The sequence below is a fragment of the Mobula birostris genome, chromosome 2, assembly GCF_030028105.1.
Source record: "Mobula birostris isolate sMobBir1 chromosome 2, sMobBir1.hap1, whole genome shotgun sequence".
In the NCBI taxonomy this organism is placed as follows: domain Eukaryota; kingdom Metazoa; phylum Chordata; class Chondrichthyes; order Myliobatiformes; family Myliobatidae; genus Mobula; species Mobula birostris.
Window position 1 is genome coordinate 220,518,659 of NC_092371.1, and position 27,291 is coordinate 220,545,949.

Sequence of the window (27,291 nt, forward strand, 5' to 3'; positions counted from 1 at the left end):
GTTATTTATAGGCCTCCAAACAGCTGCAGGGATGTGGACTACAAATTACAACTGGAAATAGAAAAGGCTTGTCAGAAGGGCAGTGTTATGATAATTGTGGGGGATTTTAACATGCGAGTAGATTGGAAAAATCAGGTTGGCATTGGATCTCAAGAGAGAGAATTTGTAGAATGTCTGCGAGATGGCTTTTTAGAACAGCTTGTTGTTGAGCCCACTAGGGGATCGGCTGTACTGGATTGGGTATTGTGTAATGAACCGGAGGTGATTAGAGAGATTGAGGTGAAGGAACCCTTAGGAGGCAGTGATCATAACATGATTGAGTTCACTGTGAAATTAGAAAAAGAGAAGCTGAAATCTGATGTGTCAGTGTTTCAGTGGAGTAAAGGACACTACAGTGGCATGAGAGAGGAACTGGCCAAAGTTGACTGGAAAGAGACACTGGCGGGAAAGACGGCAGAGCAGCAATGGCTGGACTTTATGCGAGAAATGAAGAATGTGCAAGACAGGTATATTCCAAAAAAGAAGAAATTTTCGAGTGGAAAAAGGATGCAACCGTGGTTGACAAGAGGAGTCAAAGCCAAAGTTAAAGCTAAGGAGAGGGCATACAAGGAAGCAAAAATTAGTGGGAAGACAGAGGATTGGGAAGTCTTTAAAACCTTACAAAAGGAAACCAAGAAGGTCATTAAGAGAGAAAAGATTAACTATGAAAGGAAACTAGCAAATAATATCAAAGAGGATACTAAAAGCTTTTTCAAGTATATAAAGAGTAAAAGACAGGTGAGAGTAGATATAGGACCGATAGAAAATGATACTGGAGAAATTGTAATGGGAGATGAGGAGATGGCAGAGGAACTGAACAAGTATTTTGCATCAGTCTTCACTGAGGAAGACAGCAGGATACCGGACACTCAAGGGTGGCAGGGAAGAGAAATGTGCGCAGTCACAATTACGACAGAGAAAGTACTCAGGAAGCTGAATAGGCTAAAGGTCGATAAATCTCCTGGACCAGATGGAATGCACCCTCGTGTTCTGAAGGAAGTAGCTGTGGAGATTGCGGAGGCATTAGCGATGATCTTTCAAAAGTCGATAGATTCTGGCATGGCTCTGGAAGACTGGAAGATTGCAAATGTCACTCCGCTATTTAAGAAGGGGGCAAGGAAGCAAAAAGGAAATTATAGACCTGTTAGCTTGACGTCGGTGGTTGGGAAGTTGTTGGAGTCGATTGTCAAGGATGAGGTTACAGAGTACCTGGAGGCATATGACAAGATAGGCAGAACTCAGCATGGATTCCTTAAAGGAAAATCCTGCATGACAAACCTATTACAATTTTTTGAGGAAATTACCAGTTGGCTAGACAAGGGAGATGCAGTGGATGTTGTATATTTGGATTTTCAGAAGGCCTTTGACAAGGTGCCACACATGAGGCTGCTTAACAAGATAAGAGCCCATGAAATTACAGGAAAGTTACATACGTGGATAGAGCATTGGCTGATTGGCAGGAAACAGAGAGTGGGAATAAAAGGATCCTATTCTGGTTGGCTGCCGGTTACCAGTGGTGTTCCGCAGTGATCAGTGTTGGGGCCACTTCTTTTTACATTGTACATCAACGATTTGGATTATGGAATAGATGGCTTTGTGGCTAAGTTTGCTGACGATACGAAGATAGGTGGAGGGGCCGGTCGTGCTGAGGAAACGGAGAGTCTGCAGAGACTTGGATAGATTGAAAGAATGGGCAGAGAAGTGGCAAATGAAGTACAATGTTGGAAAGTGTATGGTTATGCACTTTGGCAGAAAAAAAAAATGGGCAGACTATTACTTAAATGGGGAAAGAATTCAAAGTTCTGAGATGCAACGGGACTTGGGAGTTCTCGTACAGAATTCCCTTAAAGTTAACCTCCAGGTTGAGTCGGTAGTGAAGAAGGCGAATGCAATGTTGGCATTCATTTCTAGGGGAATAGAGTATAGGAGCAGGGATGTGATGTTGAGGCTCTATAAGGCGCTGGTGAGACCTCACTTGGAGTACTGTGGGCAGTTTTGGTCTCCTTATTTAAGAAAGGATGTGCTGACGTTGGAGAGGGTACAGAGAAGATTCACTAGAATGATTCCGGGAATGAGAGGGTTAACATATGAGGAACGTTTGTCCGCTCTTGGACTGTATTCCTTGGAGTTTAGAAAAATGAGGGGAGACCTCATAGAAACATTTCGAATGTTAAAAGGCATGGACAGAGTGGATGTGGCAAAGTTGTTTCCCATGATGGGGGAGTCTAGTACGAGAGGGCATGACTTCAGGATTGAAGGGCGCCCTTTTAGAACAGAAATGCGAAAAAATTTTTTTAGTCAGAGGGTGGTGAATCTATGGAATTTGTTGCCACAGGCAGCAGTGGAGGCCAAGTCATTGGGTGTATTTAAGGCAGAGATTGACAGGTATCTGAGTAGCCAGGGCATCAAAGGTTATGGTGAGAAGGCCGGGCAGTGGGATTAAATAGGATAAAATGGATCAGCTCATGATAAAATGGCGGAGCAGACTCGATGGGCTGAATGGCCTACTTCTGCTCCTTTGTTTTATGGTCTAAATCTTCCCACGACAGCTTCCAACCTTAAAATGCCCAGTCCGCACACGATCTGTTTCTGCCCTCCGTCCAGCAGCCACTGCAGAACTGTTTGGGCAGTCCCATCATTTCATTTCATTGTTGCTCCACCTGACTTAGTTACGCTTACCATCAATTCATCCTTTCCTCGGATGCATTCCCTTCCTACTTCCATCTGTGACATTCTGGATACAATCAGCCACTTGACAGTTTCCAATGTCTTGGTTCTAATCAGTTCCTCTTTACCATTGACAGGCAAGACCCTCTATACCTCCAACCCATAACCAAGAAGGTTGGAGTGCCCTCGGTTTATCTAACTGAGGGTCAACTGGATCACTCCCCCCCCCCCCCCCACCCACCAAGACACCCTTTCAACTAGTTGAACTTATCAACCACTCCCTTTCCCTCAGATCAAAGCTGTACCTATGGGAACTCATATCGATCTGAAGTGCACCTGTCTTTTCCTGGGAAAGAAGGAATAGATTGCTTCAGTCCTAATTGGGTCTGTCCTCTTCATTTTTATTTCCAGTACATCAGTGACTGCACTGTTGCAGTTTCCTGTAGTCTGAAAGAGCTCAAAGAATTTCATTACTTTTGCTGCTCTCCCCTTGACATGATCCATTATTGAAACTCCCTTCCTTTTCTGGATCTCCTTCAAAATTCCACCAGACACATTTTCCTCTCTCCCCTTTCAACTTTCTAGGCAACCATTCCTGTGGGCTCCCTGATGTGCTCTCTGGCCTAAGTGAAACGCTCCCCATATTTTGGTAATTCCTATGCAAATACAAGGGTTACAATAGCCAGCTCACCTCTTCCCCTTCTGGTGTCAATCTATGTTCCAAACCTATTCTGGTATCTGACCCCCACTTTTCCTTCACTACATCGACGACTTCATTGGCGCTGCTTCCTGCACGCATGCTGAGCTCGTTGACTTCATTAACTTTGCCTCCAACTTTCACTCTGCCCTCAAGTTTACCTGGTCCATTTCCGACACCTCCCTCCCCTTTCTAGATCTTTCTGTCTCTATCTCTGGAGACAGTTTATCTACTGATGTCTACTATAAGCCTACTGACTCTCACTGCTATTCGGACTATTTCTCTTCTCACCAACCTGCCTCTTGCAAAAATGCCATCCCCTTCTCGCAATTCCTCCGTCCCTGCCGTATCTGCTCTCAGGATGAGGCTTTTCATTCCAGGATGAGGGAGATATCCTCCTTTTTTTTAAAGAAAGGGGCTTCCCTTCCTCCAGCATCAACTCTGCTCTCAAACGCATCTCCCCCATTTCACACACATCTGCTCTCACTCCATCCTCCCGCCACCCCACTAGGAATAGGGTTCCCCTGGTCCTCACCTACCACCCCACCAGCCTACGGGTCAAACTTCCGCCACCTCCAATGGGATCCCACCACTAATCACATCTTTCCCTCTCCCCCTCTCTCTGCTTTCCACAGGGATCGCTCCCTACGCGACTCCCTTGTCCATTCGTACCCCCCCATCCCTCTCCACTGATCTCCCTCCTGGCACATATCCTTGTAAGCAGAACAAGTGCTACACATGCCCTTACACTTCCTCCCTTACCATCATTCAGGGCCCCAGACAGTCCTTCCAGGTGAGGCGACACTTCACCTGTGAGTTGGCTGGGGTGATAGACTGCATCCGGTGCTCCCGATGTGGCCTTCTATATATATTGGCAAGACCCGACGCAGACTGGGAGATCGTTTTGCTGAACACCTATGCTCTGTCCGCCAGAGAAAGCAGGATCTCCCAGTGGCCACACATTTTAATTCCACATACCATTCCCATTCTGATATGTCTATCCACGGCCTCCTCTACTGTAAAGATGAAGCCACACTCAGGTTGGAGGAACAACACCTTATATTCCGTCTGGGTAGCCTCCAACCTCCTGGCATGAACGTTGACCTCAAACTTCCACTAATGCCCCACCTCCCCCTCGTACCCCATCGTTATTTATTTATATACACATTCTTTTTCTCTCTCTCTCTCCTTTTGCTCCTTCTGTCCCTCTGACTATACCCCTTGCCCATCCTCTGGGTTCCCCCCCCCTCCCCCTTTTCCTTCTCCCTGGGCCTCCTGTCCCATGATCCTCTCATATCCCCTTTGCCAATCAACTGTCCAGCTCTTGGCTCCATCCCTCCCCCTCCTGTCTTCTCCTATCATTTTGGATTCCCCCCTCCCACTTTCAAATCTCTTACTAGCTCTTCCTTCAGTTAGTCCTGATGAAGGGTCTCGGCCCAAAATGTTGACTGTACCTCTTCCTAGAGATGCTGCCTGGCCTGCTGCGTTCACCAGCAACTTTGATGTGTGCTGCTTGAATTTCCAGCATCTGCAGAATTCATCGTGTTTGCCAGTTATTAGTAGGTTAACTGGCATTGTAAATTGTCCATGATAAGGCTAGGATTAAATCAGGGATTGCTGGGCAGCACGACCCAAAGGGCCCAATCTCAATATCTCAATAAATGAATAAACAATCAAAGACTCGTATTTTGCATTGCAATAATCTACACTACTATCTGCCATTTCAAAACTCTGCAGTAAAGAGACCTGAGCAAACCTGAGCAAACACGATCACTGAACAAAACAGTCTTCACATTATCTACCTTATGTACACAAGCCACTGTGATAACTGGATTTGTTGAAAATAATCAAATGAGATGAATGGATTCATGTCGTAACGTGGTGAAAGGACCAAATATATAATGAATGGAGGAAATTGTCAGCAAATGAAATTTAATTCCTGTAAATTTAATGGAAAAATACACTTGTTGAAAAGTGAAAATATTGTTTCTCTCTTCCAAAAAGATACATCAACCACAATGGTGGCCCTGAGCTTGGGGGAGAAGTTGCCCGAAGTGAGTGTTTTATTTTCACTCGCCTATAATGATCTGATGATCTTTCAAATCAGGGGGAGGCTTTATGCTGTTAAGGGAATGTGTCAGTCTGGATTACAGCTCTTGATCACTGTAAGGAAATCACTTCTGAATGTGCACATTTGCAGGCAATCAGGTGAGAACAGAACTGAACTTGTCCACCATCTAACAAACAGCCAAAAAGAAAATTCCAGACTATTGGTTTGTCTTCTCGTTTGGGGGGGGGGGTGGGGGTGGTAAGAGAGAAAAAGCACAAAAATAGAAATAAGGTCTCAAAGGTTAATCTACTAACTAAATTAATTAAGTTAATTTATCGGTAATTCAAAGGTATAGGAATCTGTCCCAAATGCATTAATTCAGCAATTTGTTAGATTAGAAAAAGATCCGCATAAAGTTTTTAGAAGAAAATACTGAAATCAAACTGGCCTAAAATAACAATATCCACTTCTGTGATATTAGACTTTTAAACAATGGAATAGATCACAGCAATTCCAGCCTGTGTACAACTCTTCTTTGGTCAACATATTCTGGATAGATCATGTAACGACATATTTCACTTCTTTTCTGTCTCTTTATGTTTGTTTTTCGCCTTGAACTATTGGAGCCTATGATTTGCAGTTTGGAGATTGGGTGTTTCGGGGCCCTGCAGTCTCCAAGGGGATTCTGGGAGGCAGGGGCAGCATGCATGAACCTTGTGACAAGAAGCTTGCGTGATGGGGCTCTACATGATGTTCGACTCCATTTCATCGATTAAAGTTTCCATTGTTCCCCAATTAAAGTGACGAGGAAGATTGAAACAGAGGCAAATATGGAAGGTGAGTGCCGGCTGCCTGCTTTTTGATCGCTAGTGGGATCCCTCTGCTGCCAAAGAGAGGAGACTGCCTTCTGATCACTGGGGGATCTCTCTGCTGTCAGAGTGGGGACACTGCCTTTTAATCATTGGGGAAATTGCTCTGCTATTGGAGAAATGGTGGGACCGCTCTGCTTCCGGAGAGGGTAAGGCCCACCGCAGTGCCTGGAGAATGTTACCCCCAGGTTTTCTGCGTTTTGGATATGGACTTTGACTATAGAGTTGTTTCAGTCTTATAGTTTATATTCTGTTTTTCGCCCAGTCTTTCTCTTTTTTGCTCCGTGTGGGGGAGGAGAATTAGGTTTCAAAGTGCCTGTTCTGTTTTCGTTTTTATTTGTATGGAGAGGAGAGGTTGGGGAGTTGATGATTGTGTTGTGTTTTCTTTCCTGGTTTCATGGCTATCTGGACAAGAAGAATTTCAGCGTTGTATACTTTGATAATAGATGAACCTTTGAATCCCTGAATGCATACCAATGATCATTGCAGAACTTGTGCAATTAGCCTACTGAGTTCATTCAGCTACTGAGAGGATTGCTCATCTGGGACCCACCTCCATGAACCTGCTTTTGAAATCCACATTTTAATTATTTGATATTTAATGACTTGTCTTGGGTTTAAAATTTCTGCTTCGAGAAGTGTGGAGAAAATAGTCTATTTTTTGCATAAGGAGGTGTTTTCTAGTAATTCCTAAAAAGCATCTTTATAAAATAATATGCCTCCAGCCCTGGACCTTCCTCATCCCGACAGTATTCCTTTATCCTAATGACATCTGAAAATTTATAATCTACTTACTTCTAACATTTCAAAGAATATAACTATGAGTAATGCAATTTCTCTTATATCTCTGTTATAGTGCAGATTTGAAATGTCTGTATATCCTTTAAGGAAGGAACAGACTACCTCCTCAATGGTTTGAAGTGGGAAATTGTAGAGTGCTGTAGATCCACAGACCATTAAAATTTCATGGACAGGTACAATAAGTAAACACGCAGCTAATAGAATGCTCTTCATTTATCTTGATTACTAGAATACTTACTTATTTATATTTAGTGAAACAGCACGGAATACGGAAAAAGCCCTTCTGGCCCTTTGAGCTGCCCTGCTCCAACAGCCTCTAACAACCCCGATTTAAGCTTAACTCAATTACGAGACAACTTACAATGACCAATTAACACATCCAGTACATCTTTGGACTGTGGGAAGAAACTGGAACGCCCAGGGAAAACCCATGCATTCCACGGGGAGGGTGTAAAAATTCCTTTTGGATGATGCCAGGATTGAACTTTGAACCCTGACATCCTGAACTGTAATAGTGTCACGCTAAACGCTACACTATCGTGGTGCCCCATCAGTTATACAAGCATTGTGGAATTCTTGCCGAAATAAGCAATTTATGTATAATCTTTATAGAATAATGTTTACACTTCTATTGGAAGTTCTCCTAAATATGCTGGTGAGCACAGCAATTACCTCTTCAAGCCTGTGCAAAACAATTGAGCCAGCTTGCTGGTAGCTACATCTTCCCCAATGTGAACACTGCCTGGCAATCACTGCAGGAAATCTATAGCAGCCTGTTTGCTAGGACAGTCCAAAGAATAGTTTAAGAGTAGATTTTTATATCAAAAATATGCCAGACCAATTGTGGATTTCCTTCCAATGCAGGACATGAATGAACCACACAGGAGTTCACAAAGTTTCATTATTTTTACATCGCTGTCATATATTCCACATTATTTTGATGGCACTCAGAATTGTGCATTTGGAGAATACTTGTCCAAGAACAACATCATTGGCCACTTGGAATTCACATAAGTGTTTGTTATGTCTTCAATCTCCGGAACAAGTGATTGTAAGCCTAATCACAGCACAACAGAACAGATTAAATTGACAATGATTAGAAGTGTAACAGAGATATTAAAGATACATAATATTCCTAATGGTGCAAAGAAAAGAGCAGTTCTACATGCTGTAGTCCAGTCTAGTTTTTCCACAAGCTCTGACTTTTATGACCATCAGCTGGATCATCAAGATTGGTAAATAGGCTCCTTAATTTGTACATGAACCCTGCCCACCACCCCTTGGTCCTGAATCCTATTAACCCCAAAGAAATACAGATTCTTTAAAAAGTCTTCTGAATGTAATTAATTTTTTCTTAGTTTCCAAATTCTTAAAAGAAATTAACTGCTTAAATAGAAGTTTCTTCAATCAAATTATTTTGTATACCCACAGCACAATTTGAATATTACTCCAAAGATGCACTGTGCAAACTGCCAGAGAGCTTCCGCCCTTTTAGTTAGATGTGCAAAGATTCTACTGAACTACTCAGTGTGAAACAGGAAAATTCGCCAACTTACATCACTTATTCAGGCAAAATCGCAGAAATTTTAAGACGCAGCAATCGCTACTCCAATTTCTTACATTACGAAAGTAACTAAACATCAGAGTATTCTGGGACGCTCCCCACAGATCTCCCACCCGGCACTTATCCCTGCAAGCGTAGTGCTACACCTGTCCCTACACCTCCCCTTTCACCACCGTTCAGAGCCCCAATCAGTCCTTCCAGGTGAGGCAACACTTCACTTGTGAGTCTGTTGGGGTCATCTACTGCATCCGGTGCTCCCGGAGCGGCCTCCTCTACATCGGTGAAACTCGACACAGATTGGGGGACTGCTTCGTCGAGCACCTCCGCTCCGTCTGCCACAACAGACAGGGTCTCCCGGTTGCCACCCACTTCAACTCTGCTTCCCATTCCCATTCGGATATGTCCATACATGGCCTCCACTTCTGCCATGATGAGGCCAAACTCAGGTTGGAGCAGCAACACCTCATATACTGTCTGGGTAGTCTCCAGCCCCTTGGCATGATCATTGAACTCTCCAACTTGCGGTAATTCCCTCCCCCATCCCAGTTTCACTCTGCCCCCTCCTCCAGCTGCCTATCACTTCCCTCATGGTTCCGCCTCCTTCTACTACCCATTGTGCTTTTCCCTATTTCTTCTTCTCCTTTCCTGCCTATCCCCTCCCTGCTTCCCCTCCCCCACCCCTTGATCTTTCCCCTTCCTGGTTTTTCACCCGGCAGCTACCAGCCTTTTCCTTCCCACCCTCCCCCCACCTTCCTTATAGGGCCCCTGCCCCCTCCCTCTTCAGTCCTGACGAAGGGTCTCGGCCCTAAACGTTGACTGTTCGTTTCCACAGATACTGCCCGACCTACTGAGTTCCTCCATAGTGTTGTGTGTGTTGCTTTGACCCTAGCAGCTGCAGAGTATTTTGTGTTTAGAGTATTCTGGGACACTTATAATCCCAGGACAATGACAAACAAAGAAGGAACATTCAGGATGGCACTGAGAACCTTAAATCCATTCATCTGGATCACAAAGAAGCCACTGTAAACAGCAGGAGTGGACCACTACCCAAACCTACTCATCCGGTCTTACACCTCATCTCATCTGTAGAACAACAGGTTAGAGTCATCTGGGCCTCAACACCTACCTTGGGAGGAATATCCACTGTTCACAGAGAACTAACATTGCAGAAGAGTGCATTAATTGGGGCATGAAATTAAATCTAATTGTTCCCATTCCATGGGTACCTGACCAAACCACATCCACAATCCATGGAAGGTCTAAACTCTCACCAGTGTTATCTGATCAATACAAAAACAGACTTATTCCAGTTAAGGTCATAAAGCCGCATATACTCTAGACTTGAAATGAATAATGAACTTCCAGGTTAGACAGCCTTCAGATTTTCAATCACAGCAATTTATTCTCATGTCAGGCTTAACTCTGAAGCACGAGCCAATGTATAGAATAACACTAGAAAATAGTTCCCCTCAACCTTCAATTAATCTATCTTTCACACCTTTGTTGCTACCTTGAATATACCTAATGATCTAATCTAATCTGACCTACACCATCATTTCAGGCAGAGGATTCCAGAGATACACCTGTGGCAGAAGATTTCAATTCACTCCAGTTTTAAATGAACAGCCAGCCCCTTGTTTTGGCAGTTATGTCCCTTTGTCATAGCTAGTGAAATTACATCAATATCAACCTTATCCAGCTAACTTAGAACTTTATGTTTGAATAAACTCACCACTCAAAGAAAGTGGTGAGAGGAACATCAGGCTCTCTCTTTTACCGATCAGAGATATTTATCAGGAGCAGAGCTCTTACCACAGTCAATGATCCCTCCCATCTAACCAACAAACTGACCCCCTAACATGGCTAGCACAAGAGGGCATAGATTTAAGGTGCTTGGAAGTAGGTATAGAGGAGATGTCAGGGGTAAGTTGTTTTTTTTTTAAAAAAAAAGCAGAGACTGGTGAGTGTGTGGAATGGCTGCCGGTGGTGGAGGCGGAACCGATAGGGTCTTTTAAGAGACTCCTGGATAGGTACATGGAGCTTAGAAAAATAGAAGCCTATGGGTAAGCCTAGGTAGTTCTAAGGTAAGGACATATACGGCACAGCTTTGTGGGCCGAAGGGCCTGTATTGTGCTGTAGGTTTTCTATGTTTCTGTTACCATCAGGCAGGAGATACCGTAGCAGCAGACAAAAACTGTTAGGGTGGGAAATAGCTTCTTCCCCCCAGGCCACAAGACTACTGAACTCCCTGCCACCACCCAGGTCTCATGGTGTATGAAGTGACAGTAGTGTTAGAAGTTTTTTTTAAACTTGTGTCATAAATGCACCTCACTATTTGTTGATTTACCAGTGGTTAACATTACCACTACCTATGGACTCATTTTTAAGGAATCTTCATTTCATGTTCACGATATTTATTGCTCATTTATCTTTCTTTTTGTATTTGCACAGCTTATTGTCTTTTGCACACTGTTTGTCTGCTTGTTGGAGTGGTTTTTCATTGATTCTGTTATGGTTACTGGATTTATTGAGTATGCCCACAAGAAAATGCATCTCAGTATTATATATGGTGACATGTATGTACTTTGGTAACAAATTTATTTTGAACTGTGTGTTGTGTGTGTGAGCTACAATACAATGTGCTGAGGAACACTGTTTCATTTGGTGGTATAGATGTGTAGGGTTGAATGACCATAAACTTGAACTTAAACTTGAAGACCGATGAAAACTGCCTTACTTCTTCTGATAAGGCAACTATCTTTCTAGTAATTATACAGGTGTATTGGACTGCTCCCAATGCTCCTAAGTCTCTGCTTTTTTTAAATGAAAGTGGATCAGAAATATAAAGTTTTCTGGGTATGGCCTCACCAGCACACCACACAACCCAACAGAACTTCCAGCAACCTCTCAAAATGTAGCAAATATTGAAAATTTTCAACTAATGAGTGCACTATTTTTAATCAGATCATTGGATCCCCATGATTTGTCTGTGTTTAGTCCAGGTTTCTCTAATATTTTAATTGCTTGTAATTGGGATTTTCACAAGTTCCTGCATGTTATGTGAAATAACATACATTGGTTACCTTAGGATTATTTGCAATGAAATTCACAGTGAAATCGATCTTCCATTTCTTGGCTCCTGCTAATAGTTCACTCCCCTCATTCTCCAGTGGTCCCATTTTTTCACCTTAGCTCTTTGTTACTAATTGCATATCCATAGAAACTATGACTGATTGTTGTGATGTTACATACAAGTTTTCTTACAATTCTTTTTCCCTTTCGCACGAATTCATTGCACATTACCAAGTCTAAAATAGGATTTAAAATAGTAAAATTGTAAAATAGGTCCCAAGCATGTTTGGTAACATATTGCTCCAAAAAGCAATCTCGAATACATTCTGTAAATTCTTCTACAATACCCTTGCAGCTTGGTTCATCCAGTAGGTATGTTAAAATCTCCAGTGCCAATTATAGCTCCCTTCAAACATGCCCTATATTTCCCTATTTATGATCCACTATACCAACATGTCATTTTGGGGGTCTTGAGGCTACCTGTGTTTTCTACTTGCCTCCCCACTTTACCATTTCAACCAGAACTGATTCAACATTCTCCCTCCTCACCACTTTCATGATTTCAACCCAAACTGAATCTGCTGTTATGTCAGGATTCAACCCCTCTCAGATTAACAATAATAAGAAATATTAGAGAAACTTGGACTTCACAGAAACTGTATAACCTACAACAATGACCACCCAATCCACTTCAGCAACCACATTTCAGTAATAACTACCAGATCATACTTATGTTGCTAACATCATAGGCATCCGTTAGTCTCGTGAGACCATGGATTTGCGCCTTGGAAGGTTTCCAGGGTGCAGGCCTGGGCAAGGATGAATGGAAGACCGGCAGTTGCCCATGCTGCAAGACTCCCCTCTCCACACCACCGATGTTGTCCAAGGGAAGGGCACTAGGGCTGATACAGCTTGGCACCGGTGTCATCACAGAGCAATGTGTGGTTGAGTGCCTTGCTCAAGGACACAACATGCTGCCTCAGCTGAGGCTCGAACTCACGACCTTCAGATCACTAGACTGACGCCTTAACCATTTGGCCATGCACCAACACAATGCTAACAATGCTGCCACAATTACCCTATTACAAATATTTTGTGAATTAAATACTACTAAGCTATGACTTTTTTTGCAGTTAATGCTAAGGTCTGGTTTTACTCTGTGCTGCACAATTTCTCTTACATTTTCTGCCTTGGCCTGTCACACATCAATTTTCTTCTCATGATTCTGCGCCACCAGTCTCTCATTTCTTCAATAGGTACATTTAATGTCAGAAAAATGTATACAATATACATCCTGAAATTCTTTTTCTTGACTTTATTACTTTTCTGCGTTTACCTTAAAGGTCTATCTGCAACCCTCTATGATTCCCCAGTCCACTATTCCCAGTGTATATTCTTAAGTTTCAAGTTCATACATTCAAAGGTTTCAAGGATTCAAATGTTGATCACATGATTGCAAATTTCTATTGGATTATAAAGCACATCAAAAGTCAGCGAAAGTATTCAGTGATAGTAAATATGAATAGGAGCACCACAACTGTCTTCTACAGAAATTCGGGTTAACACATGAGATGGTAAAGCACATTGCATCCACACTTTCTCGAATCAATTTCAATTTAGTTGCCTTTGCACAGCTCTTACAATATTCTTATGCCAAAATATGATTTTCTCCAGTTGAACTTAGACATGGGAATGGAGAAGGAACGGAAAAATAAGCATGTTATTTTATTAATGCTTTAAACCAAAAAAAAAAATCACAGTACAACTGCTGAATATTTGAAAAAGCAGATACCTAACTTGTAATATAGTAATTAGCAGAATAAAGGGAACAGCAGAATAAAGATGCAATTCCACGCATACCTCCAATAGGCAATTCATGTATTGCTACATTTTTGACTACTGCACAAGATCAAAGCTCATGGTTTATGGGAATGGACTGAGGACTGACTAACTAACAGAAAGCATTTGGGATAAATGGGTTGGCAATCAGTAATTAACTCACAGGTTGCCACGAGGATCAGTCCTGGAGCCTCAATAATTTATGTCTATGATAGTGACCTTGTATTAACAACAAATTTGACCCCTTCATAGACGGGATTAAAAAAAATGCAAGGAGAACGCAAAAAGTGTGTAAATTGATACGTAGTAGATGGGTTTAGTAACAGGCAGAAATCTGGCAGGCACATTATGGAATTAAATTCTGATAATATGGTACCCAAGATATTTACAGATTGGATGTTAACATCAAACACACTTTCACTTCGCTTTTTTAACACATTTACAAAAGTACAGTAAATTTTCTAGTGAATCCAGTGACTCCAAAGGAAGTTTGGAATATACAACCCACATCCCAGTTCCAGTCTCAAATCTGCCCATGTTTTCCTACTTTTGTTGCTCCAGACCTCAACCTAAACTCAGGCCTCATACCCACCCCAGAATTAGCATTAGCACCATGGCAACTGCCATGTCAGGATTTCCCAACAATTAGTTGCCAGACAATTGAGTATCTTATTATAAAAGGGGGAAATGTGAGGTTATCCATCTTCTAAGGAAGGAATTAAATGTGTTTAAACATAGTAACTACAGACATGTCCCACAGAGGAAGAAGTTCTCAAATGGCTGTGGTATGCAACCGTGGCTTCCTTTAAGTTAAGGACTGCATAAAAGCCAAGGACAGGGCAAAAGTGAGAGGGCAGTTGGATGATCCAGAAGCTCTTAAAATCCAACAAAAAGCAAATTTAAAAAAACTATAAGAAGGGAAAAGACGAAATACGAGGGCAAATTAGGCAATAGTATAAAGCAGGATACCAAATGCCTTTTTTCCAGTTATATAAAGAGAAAAAGGGAGGTGAGAGTTGATATTCAACCACTGGAAAATGATGCTGGTGAGGTAGTAATGGGGGACAGAGAAATGGCAGATGAACTTAGTGGCTACCTTGCATCTGTCTTCATCGTGGAAGACACTAGACACGTGTGCCAGAGGACCTTGAGTGTCAGGGAGCAGGAGTGAGTTTTGTTGCTATTACAAAGGAAAAAGTGCTAGGCAAACTCAGAAGGGCTTAAGGTGGATAAGTCATGTGGGCCAAATGGACTACATCCCAGAGTTCAGAAGGAGGTTGGTGAAGAGATAACTGATGCACTGGTCATGATTTTTCAAGAAACATTTGATTCTGGCATGCTACTAGATGGAGGTTTGGAAGATTGAAAGTGTCATTGCTTCAAGAAAGGAGGAAGACAAAAGAGGAAATTATAGGCCAGTTAGCTTAACTTCAGTGGTTGCAAAAGTTTTGGAGTCTATAGCTAAAGATGAGGTCTTGGGGTACTTGGAGACTAATAATAAAATAAGTCAAAGTCAGTTTCTATGAAGGAAAATCTTGCCTGACCAATGTTTTAGTGTTCTTCGAAGTAACAAGCAGGATGGACAAAGAAGAGGTGGTAGATGTCATTTACTTGGATTTTCAGACGGCATTTGAGAAGGTGCCTCACATGAGGCTGCTTAACAAGATAAAATCTGATGATGTCACAGGAAATATACTGAGATCTAGAGGAATGGCTGACAGGCAAGAAGCAGTGAGTGGCAATAAAAGGGGCCTTTTCTGGTTGGCTGCCAGTGACTAGTGATGTTTCCTTAGGGGTTAGCATTGGGACTGCTACTATTCACATTGTTTGTCAATGATTTGTATCGTGGAATTGATGGGTTGGTAGCAAAGTTTGCGGATGATACAAAGATGGTTGGAGGGGTAGGTAATGCTGAGGAAGCAAAGCAATTGCAGTGGAACTTAGACAAATTGGAAAATGGGCAAAAAAGTGGCAGAGAGAATATAGTGTTGGGAAATGTATGATCACTCAATTTGGTAAAAGGAACAATAGTACGGACTATCATCTAAATCGGGAAAAAAATTCAAACATCAGAGGTGCAGAGGGACTCAGGAGTCCTTGTGCAAGACTCCCAGAAGGTTAATTCACAGGTTGAGAATGTGGTAAAGGAGGCAAATGCAACGTTGGCATTTATTTCAAGGGGAATATGACTGACTGACTGACCGAATTTTGAATGAATGAATGAAATTTATTTCGGTCAGTACAAACATAACAAAAAGTATCATTTTCAACGATGCTTTCATAGGACAAAATTACAACAAAAAACATAGATATTCTTTAAAACAGACTGAAAGGGTGTAGGCTGAAGCTACAGCTTATTACGCCTACCCCTCTTACACAACAACATATTTGGCATCCATCATCACATCAAAATAAAAATTTTCATAATCTTTCAACACAAAATCCAATTCCAAGTATCATTTATTTACATTATTCCCATTCATTTTAAATCATGTATTTTAATTTTTAAATAATTTTTTAAACAAGTGTGGTGCATGTTTTTAAATTCTCACTACAGCTGTTCCATAGATTCACCCCTCTGACTGAAATACAATGATTTTTTACGTTTGTTCTTATCCTTTGCTTTTGAAATATACATGTTCCTCTCAAATCATGTCGACTTTCTCTCATTTTAAACAATCTTTGGATACTTTGTGGTAGCTGTCCATTTTTTATTTTATATTTAATTTGGATTATTTTAAAATCTACAAAATCTCTGAATTTTAAAACATTTAGTTGAATAAATAGTGGATTGGTTGGCTCATAATAACTTGTCTTATTTACAATTCATATGACTTTCTTTTGCAGTAGAAAAATTGGGTTTGTATTTGTTTTGTATGTATTTCCCCATACCTCTACACAGTAAGTCATGTATGGGACTATAAGTGAACAGTATAATGCAAAGATCCCTGATTTAAGAAATCTTGCACTTTGTACAGAATAGAATATAAAAGCAAGGAGATAACGCTGAAGCTTAACAAGACTCTAGTCAGGCCGCAATTGGACTATCGTCAATGGATTTGGGCCCCTTATCTCAGAACGGATGTGTTGTCATATTGGAGACAGCTCAGGGGAGGTACATGAAGATAATTCCAGAAATGAAGGTGTTAACATATGAGTAGCGTTTGGCAGCTTTGGGCCTGTACTCATTGGAATTTAGAATGTACACACACACACACATATACATGTATGCGCACATACAGATATATACACACATGCGCATGCACACACACAGTACAAACATTTTATATATACACACAAAATATTTATACATACATACACACACAATATACACATTATATATACACACACATCATACACATACATTACATCTATATATACACACACACACACACACACACACACACACACACACACATTATACAGTGGCATGCAAAAGCTTGGGGCACCCCTGGTCAAAATTTCTGTTACTGTGAATAGTTAAGTAAGCAGAAGATAAACTGATCTCCGAAAGTCATAAACTTAGAGATGAAACATTCTTTTCAACATTTTAAGCAAGATTGGTGTATTATTTTTGTTTTGTACAATTTTAGAGTGGGAAAAAAAGGAAAGGAGCACCTTGCAAAGGTTTGGGCACCCCAAGTGATTTGAGCTCTCAAATAACTTTTACCAAGGTCTCAGATCTTAATTAGCTTGTTAGGGCTATGGTTTGTTCACAATCATCGTTAGGAAAGGCCAGGTGATGCAAATTTCAAAGCTTTATAAATATCCAACAATTGTCCCAACAATCAGCAGCCATGGGCTCCTCTAAGCAGCTGCCCAGCACTCTGAAAATTAAAATAAATGATGCCCACAAAGCAGAAGAAGGCTATAAGAAGATAGCATTTTGAGGTAGCTGTTTCCTCAGTTTGTAATCGAATTAAGAAATTGCATTTAACAGGAACGGTGGAGGTCAAGTTGAGGTCTGGAAGACCAAGAAAACTTTCCGAATGAATGCCCGTAGGATTGCTAGAAAGGCAATCAAAACCCCCGTTTGACTGCAAAAGACCTTCAGGAAGATTTAGCAGACTCTGAAGTGGTGGTGCACTGTTCTACTGTGCAGTGACACCTGCACAAGTATGACCTTCATGGAAGAGACGTTAGAAGAAAATCTTTCCTGCGTCCTCACCACAAAATTCAGCATCAGAAGTCTGCAAAGGAACATCTTAACAAGCCTGATGCATTTTGGAAACAAGTCCTGTGGACTGATTAAGTTAAAATAGAACTTTTTGGCCGCCATGAGCAAAGGAATGTTTGGAGAAAAAAGGGTGCAGAATTTCATGAAAAGAACACCTCTCCAACTGTTAAGCACGGGGGTTGGACCGATCATGCTGTGGGCTTGTGTTGCAGTCAGTGGCACAGGGAACATTTCACTGGTAGAGGGAAAAATAAATTCTATTAAATACCAGCAAATTCTGGAAGCAAACATCACACCATCTGTAAAAAAGCTGAAGATGAAAAGAGGATGGCTTCTACAATAGGATAATGATCCTAAACACACCTCAAAATCCACAATGGACTACCTCAAGAGGTGCAAGCTGAAGGTTTTGCCATGGCCCTCACAGTCCCCTGACCTAAACATCGAGAATCTGTGGAGAGACCTCAAAAGAGCAGGACGGCCCAAGAATCTCACAGAAATAGAAGCATTTTGCAATGAAGAATGGGCGAAAATCCCCCAAACAAGAATTGAAAGACTCTTAGCTGGCTACAAAATGTGTTTACAAGCTGTGATACTTGCCAAAGGGAGTGTTACTAAATACTACAACGCAGGGTGCCCAAACTTTTGCTTTGGGCCCTTTTCCTTTTTTGTTATTTTGAAACTGTAAAAGGTGGAAATAAAGAAGTAATCTTGCTTAAAATATTAAAGTAATGTGTCATCTTTAACTTTATGCCTTTTGGAAATCAGGTCATCTTTTACTCATTTAGTTATTCATAGTAACATAAATTTTAACCGGAGTGCCCAAACTTTTGAGCGCGCGCGTGTGTGTGTGTGTGTGTGTGTGTGTGTGTGTGTGTGTGTGTGTGTGTGTGTGTGTACACACACACACACTCATGCACATTATACATACATATACATACACACACATAAATTTGTAATTTATACTTATTTTTTTTAATGTGCATTCCAATGTACTGCTGCTGCAAAACAAATTTCACGATACTTGCCAGTGATATTAAACCTGATTCTGGATAGAAAAATGAAGGGCTATGTGAGAAGGGAGGGTTAGATTGATCTTGGCGTAGGGTTAAAAGGTCAGTAAAACACCGTGGGCCAAATGACCTATACTGTGCTGTACTGTATTCTACGCACTAACAGAATACTGTTTTACTATATTCTACATTTTATGTTCTGTGATCATCTTGATTAGTAGAATAGGAACAAGACAACCTTCTACTGTTCCCATCTCTTTGATATGACTCTTGACTATTTATAGAAAAGTATGAAAGTGTTAGAATTTCTCAGCAATTACTCTTGAGAAATCCCCCAGTGATCAGCATCCATTCATTTCAAGCAGCTGTAACTTATGCAAGGAACAAACTATGTACAATATTTCAACGGTATTAATTATTTCTAAATGAGTAAAATATTTTAAGACTCTCCACCCACCCCTCCCCCACAAGAGTTGAGAAGGAATTGCCTCTCAGAGCTGTGAATTTTTGGAAATTTCTATATTGCACAGCCATGGAGATGCTTTTGACAAAAACAAGGGGCATTGCCTTCTCAAATGCCAATTTATTTCAGCTTTAGGGTCTGCTCTTGGTTTGGTCCAAACACATTAGGGTCTGCTCTTGGTTTGGTCCAAACACATGATGGCTTGCAATGCATTCAGTTGACAAAATCCCATCAGTTTGGAATGGAAATCAAGTTGACATCAGCATACAATTCCATGGGTACAAATTCCTTGGTGTCCACATTTCCAAGGATCTCACCTGGTCCCTGAACTCCTCCATCCATATCAAAAAGGCACAACAGTGTCTTTATTTCCTGCGGAGCATCAAGAAAGCTTACCTCTGTCCCAGGATACTGACGGACTTTTACTGCTATACCATTGAGAACATACTCACCAACTGCATCTCAGTGTGGTATGGCGATTGTCCCATATCAGACCGCAAAGCACTCCAGCGTGTGGTGAAAACTGCCCAGAAAATTATCGGCACCCAATTGCCCACCATTGAGAACATCTACCATAAACGCTGCCTGGGCAGGCGAAAAGCATTATCAAGGACGCATTTCACCCTAAACCATGGACTTTTTACTCTCCTCCCATCCAGTAGGCGCTACAGGAGCCTCTGCTCCTGCACCAGCAGGCACAGGAAGAGCTTCTTCCCTGAGGCTGTGACCCTGCTGAACCTCACATCACAGTGCTGAGCAGTATTGCACCCATATTGTACTGTCTCAGTACTTCTATATTTGTGTGCTGTAGCATTTACTTTTTAATTTGCAGTTATTTTGTAAATAACACTGTTCTTTGAATTTCTGGTCAGATGCTAACTGCATTTCATTGGCTTTGTATCTGTACTCGGCACAATGACAATAAAGTTGAATCTAATCTAATCTAATGCCAAAGGCGAGCAACTTATACTGCTATCTGATGACAGGTTGAAACTAGAATACTGATAACACTATTAAAGGTGTAGAACTACTTCTAGGATGTTAACCAAATAGATACATATTAAACCATCAGAAGTCAGCATTCAATTCAACAAGCTAACCTTTAGATTTACTTTAAAACAACACACACAAAATGCTGGAGGAACTCAGCATCACTGGAAGTGAACAAAGAGTTAACGTTTCAGGCAGACACCCTTCTTCAGGACTGAAAAGGAAGGGAGAAGAAGCCGGAATAACAAGGTGGTGGGGGGGAGAGGAAGGAGGATAGCGAGAAGGTGATAAGTGAAGCCAGACGGGTAGGAAAGTTAAAGGGCTGGAGAGGAAGGAATCTGACAGGAGAGGGGGAAGGGGAGGAGGGGGAAGGGGAGGAGGGGGAAGGGGAGGAGGGGGAAGGGGAGGAGGGGGAAGGGGAGGAGGGGGAAGGGGAGGAGGGGGAAGGGGAGGAGGGGGAAGGGGAGGAGGGGGAAGGGGAGGAGGGGGAAGGGGAGGAGGGGGAAGGGGAGGGGGGGGAGGGGGGGGAGGGGGGAGGGGGGAGGGGGGGAGGGGGGAGGGGGGAGGGGGGGAGGGGGGAGGGGGGAGGGGGGGGAGGGGGGAGGGGGGAGGGGGGAGGGGGGAGGGGGAGGGGGAGGGGGAGGGGGGGGAGGAGGGGGAGGGGGAGGAGGGGGAGGGGGAGGAGGGGGAGGGGGAGGAGGGGGAGGGGGAGGAGGGGGAGGGGGAGGAGGGGAAGGGGGAGGAGGGGAAGGGGGAGGAGGGGAAAGGGGAGGAGGGGAAAGGGGAGGAGGGGAAAGGGGAGGAGGGGAAAGGGGAGGAGGAAGTGATGGGCAGGTGGGAAGAGGAAAGAGCCCAGAGGTAGAGAATAGAAGAGGAGGGGAGGGGGAAGGATTTTTTTTTAAACCAGAAGGAGAAATCGATATTCACGCCAATATGTTGGAGGCCTCCTAGATGGAATACAAGGTGTTGCATCTCCACCGATGGTGGCCTCATCTTGGTGCAAGACTTACTTACTTCACTATTTGAAATCTACAAGTCCGGGATAGGGACTGGAGTGTGGAGACACAACAGCTGCTAATGTCAAAGTGAAAACAAATCTCTTCAAAGTGATCTAAATTCATCACAAATAAAAAGCACAAAATAATTGATTGCATTAGCATTCATCTACCTTTAATATGATACACTAAATCATCACTGGTGCAGCCAACTGGATTTATAAGTCACATAATTAGTTAAACTGAGGTCACTTGTGTGCAGTTATGGTGATTCAATTGATTGTAGTAAAAATTAGATTAGATTAGATTATGAGGACACGCAGTCCTCTTTTATTGTCATTTAGTAATGCATGCATCTGGAATATACCTGTATCTGGAAGGTCCAACTGCTGGTGGGTCAGTATACTGGCAAAAGACTACACTATGAAGACAAAAGAACATTCCAAGCAACTCCATTAAAAGGTTATTGAAAAGCACAAGTCAGGAGATGGATACAAGAACCTTTCCAAGTCACTGAATATTAGATTAGATTACATTCAACTTTATTGTCATTGTGCCGAGTACAGATACAAAGCCAATGAAATGCAGTTAGCATCTGACCAGAAATGCAAAGAATAGTGTTATTCACAAAATAACTGTGAATAAAAAGTGCTACAACACACAAATATAAAAGTACTGAGACAGTACAATATGGGTGCAATACTGCTTAGCGCTGTGATGCGAGGTTCAGCAGGGTCACAGCCTCAGGGAAGAAGCTCTTCCTGTGCCTGCTGGTGCGGGAGCGGAGGCTCCTGTAGCATCTACCAGATGGGAGGAGAGTAAAAAGTCCATGGTTAGGGTAAGATGCATCCTTGATAATGCTTTTCGCCCTGCCCAGGCAGCATTTATGGTAGATGTTCTCAATGGTGGGCAACTGGGTGCCGATAATCCACTGGGCAGTTTTCACCACACCCTGGGGTGCTTTGCAGTCCGATACAGGACAATTGCCTTACCACACTGAGATGCAGTTGGAGAGTATGCACTGAATGGTACAGTACAGCAGTAAAAGTCCATCAGTATCCTGGGACAGAAGTGAGCTTTCTTGATGCTCCGCAGGAAATAAAGGCGCTGTCGCCAATATCCCTTGCAGTACAGTTAAGCTAATCATCAATAAATGGAAAAAATATGGCACAGTGGTAAATCTGCCTAGGGTAGGCCGTCCTCAACAACAGAGTGACCGTGCAAGAAAGGGACTAGTGAGGGAGACCACCAAGAGACCCATGACAATTCTGGAAGAGTTACAAGCTTCAGTGGCTGCGATGGGAGAGGCTACGTATACCAAAAACTGTCGCCTGGGTGCTTCACCAGCCACAGCTTTACAGGAGAGTGGCAAAGAGAAAGCCACTGTTGGGAAAAAAATATTCAAATGAAATCTCAGCTGGAGTTTGCCAGAGGGCACGTGGGAGACTCTGAAGTCAGCTGGAAGAAGGTTCTATGGTCTGATGAAACCAAAGTTGAGCTTTTTGGCCAACAAGACTAAACACTATGTTTGAAATAAGCCAAACTCCGCACATTATCAAAAACGCACCGTCCTTACTGTGAAACATATTGCAGGTTGCATCATGCTGTGGGGATGCTCACTGCAGCAGGCCCTGGAAGGCTTGTAAAGGTCGAAGGTAGAAGGAATGCAGCAAAATACAGGGAAATCCTGGAGGGAAACCTGACGTAGTCTGCAAGAAAACTTGGGAGAAAATTCGTTTTCCAGCAAGACGATGACCCCAAGCATGAAGCCAAAGTTACACATGAATGAATGCACGGAGAACTGCGAGCAGTCTGGTCTCTTTACTTGAGGAAGGATATACTGGCTTTGGAAGCGGTGCAGAGGAGGTTCACCAGGTTGATTCCAGCGACGAGGGGTTAGACTATGAAGAGTGATTGAGTCACCTGGGACCGTACTTGTTAAAATTCAGAAAAATGAGTGAAGATCTTACAGAAAACACAAACTTATGAAGATAGAGGGAGGAAAATTGTTTCCACTGGTAGATTAGAGTATAACTAGGGGACATGGCCTCAAGGTTTGGGGGACTCAATTTAGGACAGAGATGAGGAGGAACTGCTTTTCCCAGAGTGGCAAATCTGGAATTCTCTTCCCAATGAAACAGTGGGAGGTTACCTCAGTAAATATATTTAAGACAAGGCTTGATAAATTTGTGCATAGTTGGGGAATTAAAAGTTATGGGGAAAAGACAGGTAGGTGGAGATGAGTCCATGGACAGATCAGTCACAAAGTTATCGAATGGCAGAGCAGGCTTGACAGGCCAGATGGCCTACTCCTGCTCCTATTTCTTATGTTCTTATGATCTAATGGCCTAAAAACACCAAAGTTAATGTCCTGGAGTGGCTAAGTCCTAACCACACAGACTCAAGGCTGTAATTGCAGCCAAAAGTGCATCTACTAAATACTGATTTTTCAGGGACTGAGTAATTATGCAATCAATTATTTTGTGTTTAATAATTGAAATAAATTTAGACCAACTTGTAGAAATTTGTTTCACTTTGTCATGAAAGAGTCTTTTCTGTTGATCAGTGCCAAAAAAAAAGCCAAATTAAATCCAAGGTGATTACAGGGTTGTAAAACAATAAAAATGAAAACTTACAAGGGCTGTGAATTGTTTTTAAATATAGGCACTGTACCCATGTTAAATGTTGAAATCAAGCTCATATGCAGCACTTGTGCTGGCAACTCATTCCACGCTCTTCTGAATGAAGTTTCCCCCTCTTGTTCCCCCTTAAACTTTTCACCTTTCTCCCTTATCGTAAACATTTAGTTGTAGTCCCACGCAACATCAGTAGAAAACACCTGCTTGCATTTACCTTAGCTATACCCCTCATAATTTTGTACACCTCCATCAAATCTCCTCTCAATCTTCTAAAAGAATTCACTCCTAACCTATTCAATCTTTCCTTATAACTCAAGTGCTTTAGACCCAGCAACATCCTGGTAAATTTTCTGTGCACTTTTTCAAATTTGCTTACATCTTTCCTGCAGGTAGGTGACCAATATTACACATAATACTCCAAATTAGGCCTCACCAATGTCTTACACAACTTCAACCTAACATCTCATCTCCTTTACTCAGTACTTTGATTTATGAAGGCCAGTGTGCCAAAAACTTTCTTTACAACCTTATCTACCTATGACACCACTTTCAATGAATTATGGTCCTGTATTCCCAGATCCCTTTGTACTTATTGTACTCCTCAGCACCATACCGTTCACTGTGCAAGGCATACACTGGTTGGTCCTGCCAAAGTGCAACACATTGTACTTGTCTGGATTAAATTCCATCTGCCATTGTTCAGCCCATTTTCCCAGCTGATGCAGATCCCTCTGCAAGGCACAATAGTCTTCCTCACTGTCCACTGCACCCCCCAATCTTGGTTTCTTCCGCAAATTTGCTGATCTAGTTAACCACATTATCATCTAGAACATTGATACAGATTTCAAACAACAATGGACCCAGCACCGATGCCTGCGGCACTTCACTAGTCACAGGCCTCCAGTCTGAGAGGCAACCCTCTAATACCACACTCTGGCCTCTCCCACAAAGCCAACGTCTAATCCAATTTACTACATCGACTGGGAAGCATGCCTTATGAAAATAGGTTGAGTGAACTAGGCCTTTTCTCCTTAGAGCGACAGAGGATGAGAGGTGACCTGATAGAGGTGTATAAGATGATGAGAGGCATTGATCATGTGGATCATCAAGAGGCTTTCTCCCAGGGCTGAAATGGTTGCCACAAGAGGACACAGGTTTAAGGTGCTGGGGAGTAGGTACAGAGGAGATGTCAAGGGTAAGTTGTTGTTTTTTTTTAAAAACGCAGAGAGTGCTGAGTGCGTGGAATGGGCTGTCGGCAACGGTGGTGGAGGCGGATATGATAGGGTCTTTTAAGAGACTTTTGGATAGGTACATGGAGCTTAGAAAAGTAGAGGGCTATGGGTAAGCCTAGTAATTTCTAAGGTAGGGACATGTTTGGCACAACTTTGTGGGCCGAAGGGCCTGTATTGTACTGTATGTTTTCTGTTTCTATCATCTTGAATGCCGAGTGACAGAACCTCCTTGACCAGCCTCCATGTGGGACCTTGTCAAATGCCTTACTAAAGTCCATGCAGACAACATCCATTACCTTGCCTTCAACCACATTCCTGGTCATTTCCTCCAAAAACTATTGTTTAGACTTAGCCTACCACACACGAATCTATGCTGACTATCCTTAATCGGTCCATGTCCACCTAAACACTCCAGTTCCTTTGAGCATCTTCCAATAAACTTGCCACTATAAATTTCCAGGTTAATTTTTAGTGCCCTTCTTAAATAGTGGAACAACATTAGCTATCTAATCCTTTGGTATCTCACCTGTCCCCAAGAATGATTTAAATATCTCTGCCTGGGCCCTGGTAACTTCTGCACTTGCCTCCTGCAGAGTCTGAGGGAACACCTCGTCAGGCCCTGGGGATTTTTTCACCCTAGTTTGCCTCAAGATAGCCAACACCACCTCCTCTGTAATCCGTACAGGGCCCATGAAGTCGTCGCTGCTCTATCTCACTTCTTTAGACTGTGTGTCTCCTGTGTAAATACAGATGCAAAAAATTCATTTAAGATCTCCATCTCTTTTTGCTCCACACATGGATTACCCTTCTGATGCTCCGGAGGACCAATTCTGTCCCTTGCTCTGAACATATCTGTAGAATCCCTTGTCTGCTAGGGCAACCTCATGCCCTTTTTTTAAACCCTCATGTCTTTCTTAACCCTCCTGCACCCTACTCCATAAGCAGCTCATTTGTTCCTACCTGCTTATAACTGTTATGCCTCCTTTTTGCTTAACCAGTTGTGTTAGTTATTAATGAAAACAGCACATTTCACTACAAGTTTCAATGTTAGTGTGATAAATAAATAAATCTGAACACTGGCAGAAAACGAGTAATGTTTAAAAGCACAACCAGTTTGATAAATTCCATACGTACTTCTTCTGAGAGACCTGGGATGAGATGGAAAGCCAATTGGAAGCCCGAATGTACTCATACGCTGCACTAGGTTTGCAACATTTCCTGATTTTTCTCGTTTGCTCACTTGATTTTCTTCTTTAGCATCCGTATCTCTTTTTACTTCCTGTAATAAAAGCGGCAGAGATGAATGTGGTGTAACAACGTAATGCAAGCAAGCTCTTTCAAACACAAGAAAGTTGACAGAACCATTGAACTACAATGAATTTATTTAAATTATCCTTAGCTTTCTACAAGAATCCTGAGGAAAATATAAAGAGTTCAGAAACTTGGTGTGCAAAAAAGTTAATAATCCACAGAGAAAGAATTTTTCACCTGCAGATGCAATGAATCAGAAGATCAGTTCCCAGTCTCTAGTAATAAGAAGCAAATTCAAATTACAAATATGTTATACTAGGTACTTTCCTTTTCAAGGATATACACTGAACTTCAGTTTATTAAATAAAATTGAGTATTATATGTAATGACTAGCTACGGAACATCTACCATTGACAAAGATTTCAGTGAATCAGGCAAAGTTTTGAATAACAGTGGAGTCAGCGATAAGAGGAACAAACAGGAAAATGGTATAATGGCCAAAATTAACTCTGTTCGGCATAAAAATCCCAATGTTCAAATCTGTTCATAAACTCACCTTTTTTTGTTGAACCTCCTTTAGCCCAACAACCACAAAGCACTTAACATTCTTCCAATTCTCCTGCATCTCCCCAGTGTCTTTAGCAGATTACTTGTCCTCTGCAACTCAACCCTAAAGGTTGTAAATCCTTTCAACTTTTCTTGCTCACTGCCCTTTTTGTCACTAATAATCTACTGTACAGCCTCTTCGTGTTACTGCTTGTTCTACAGGAGTCATAACACATAACATCATCTTTGGTTTAATGTCAATTTAGCTAGGTAGAATGACATCCATGAGACCACACAGACATTTACTCAAAATAGAACATGCCAAGAAATTATGTTCTACTCCAGCTTCCTCGTCCATCAAAAATAACACCCGGCATCCTTCCCACT

General features: G+C 42.2%; 1 protein-coding gene across 3 annotated transcripts in view; it reads right to left on the reverse strand.

Annotated features, from left to right (window-relative positions):
- Nucleotides 1-27,291, reverse strand: part of cd2ap (CD2-associated protein) — a 247,694-nt gene that overhangs the window by 110,755 nt on the left and 109,648 nt on the right. For all 3 annotated transcript variants that reach the window (XM_072251501.1, XM_072251500.1, XM_072251502.1), the window contains one exon: nt 26,242-26,386. In XM_072251501.1, the coding sequence (XP_072107602.1) occupies nt 26,242-26,386 (145 nt within the window). The remainder of the gene's footprint in view (nt 1-26,241; nt 26,387-27,291) is intronic.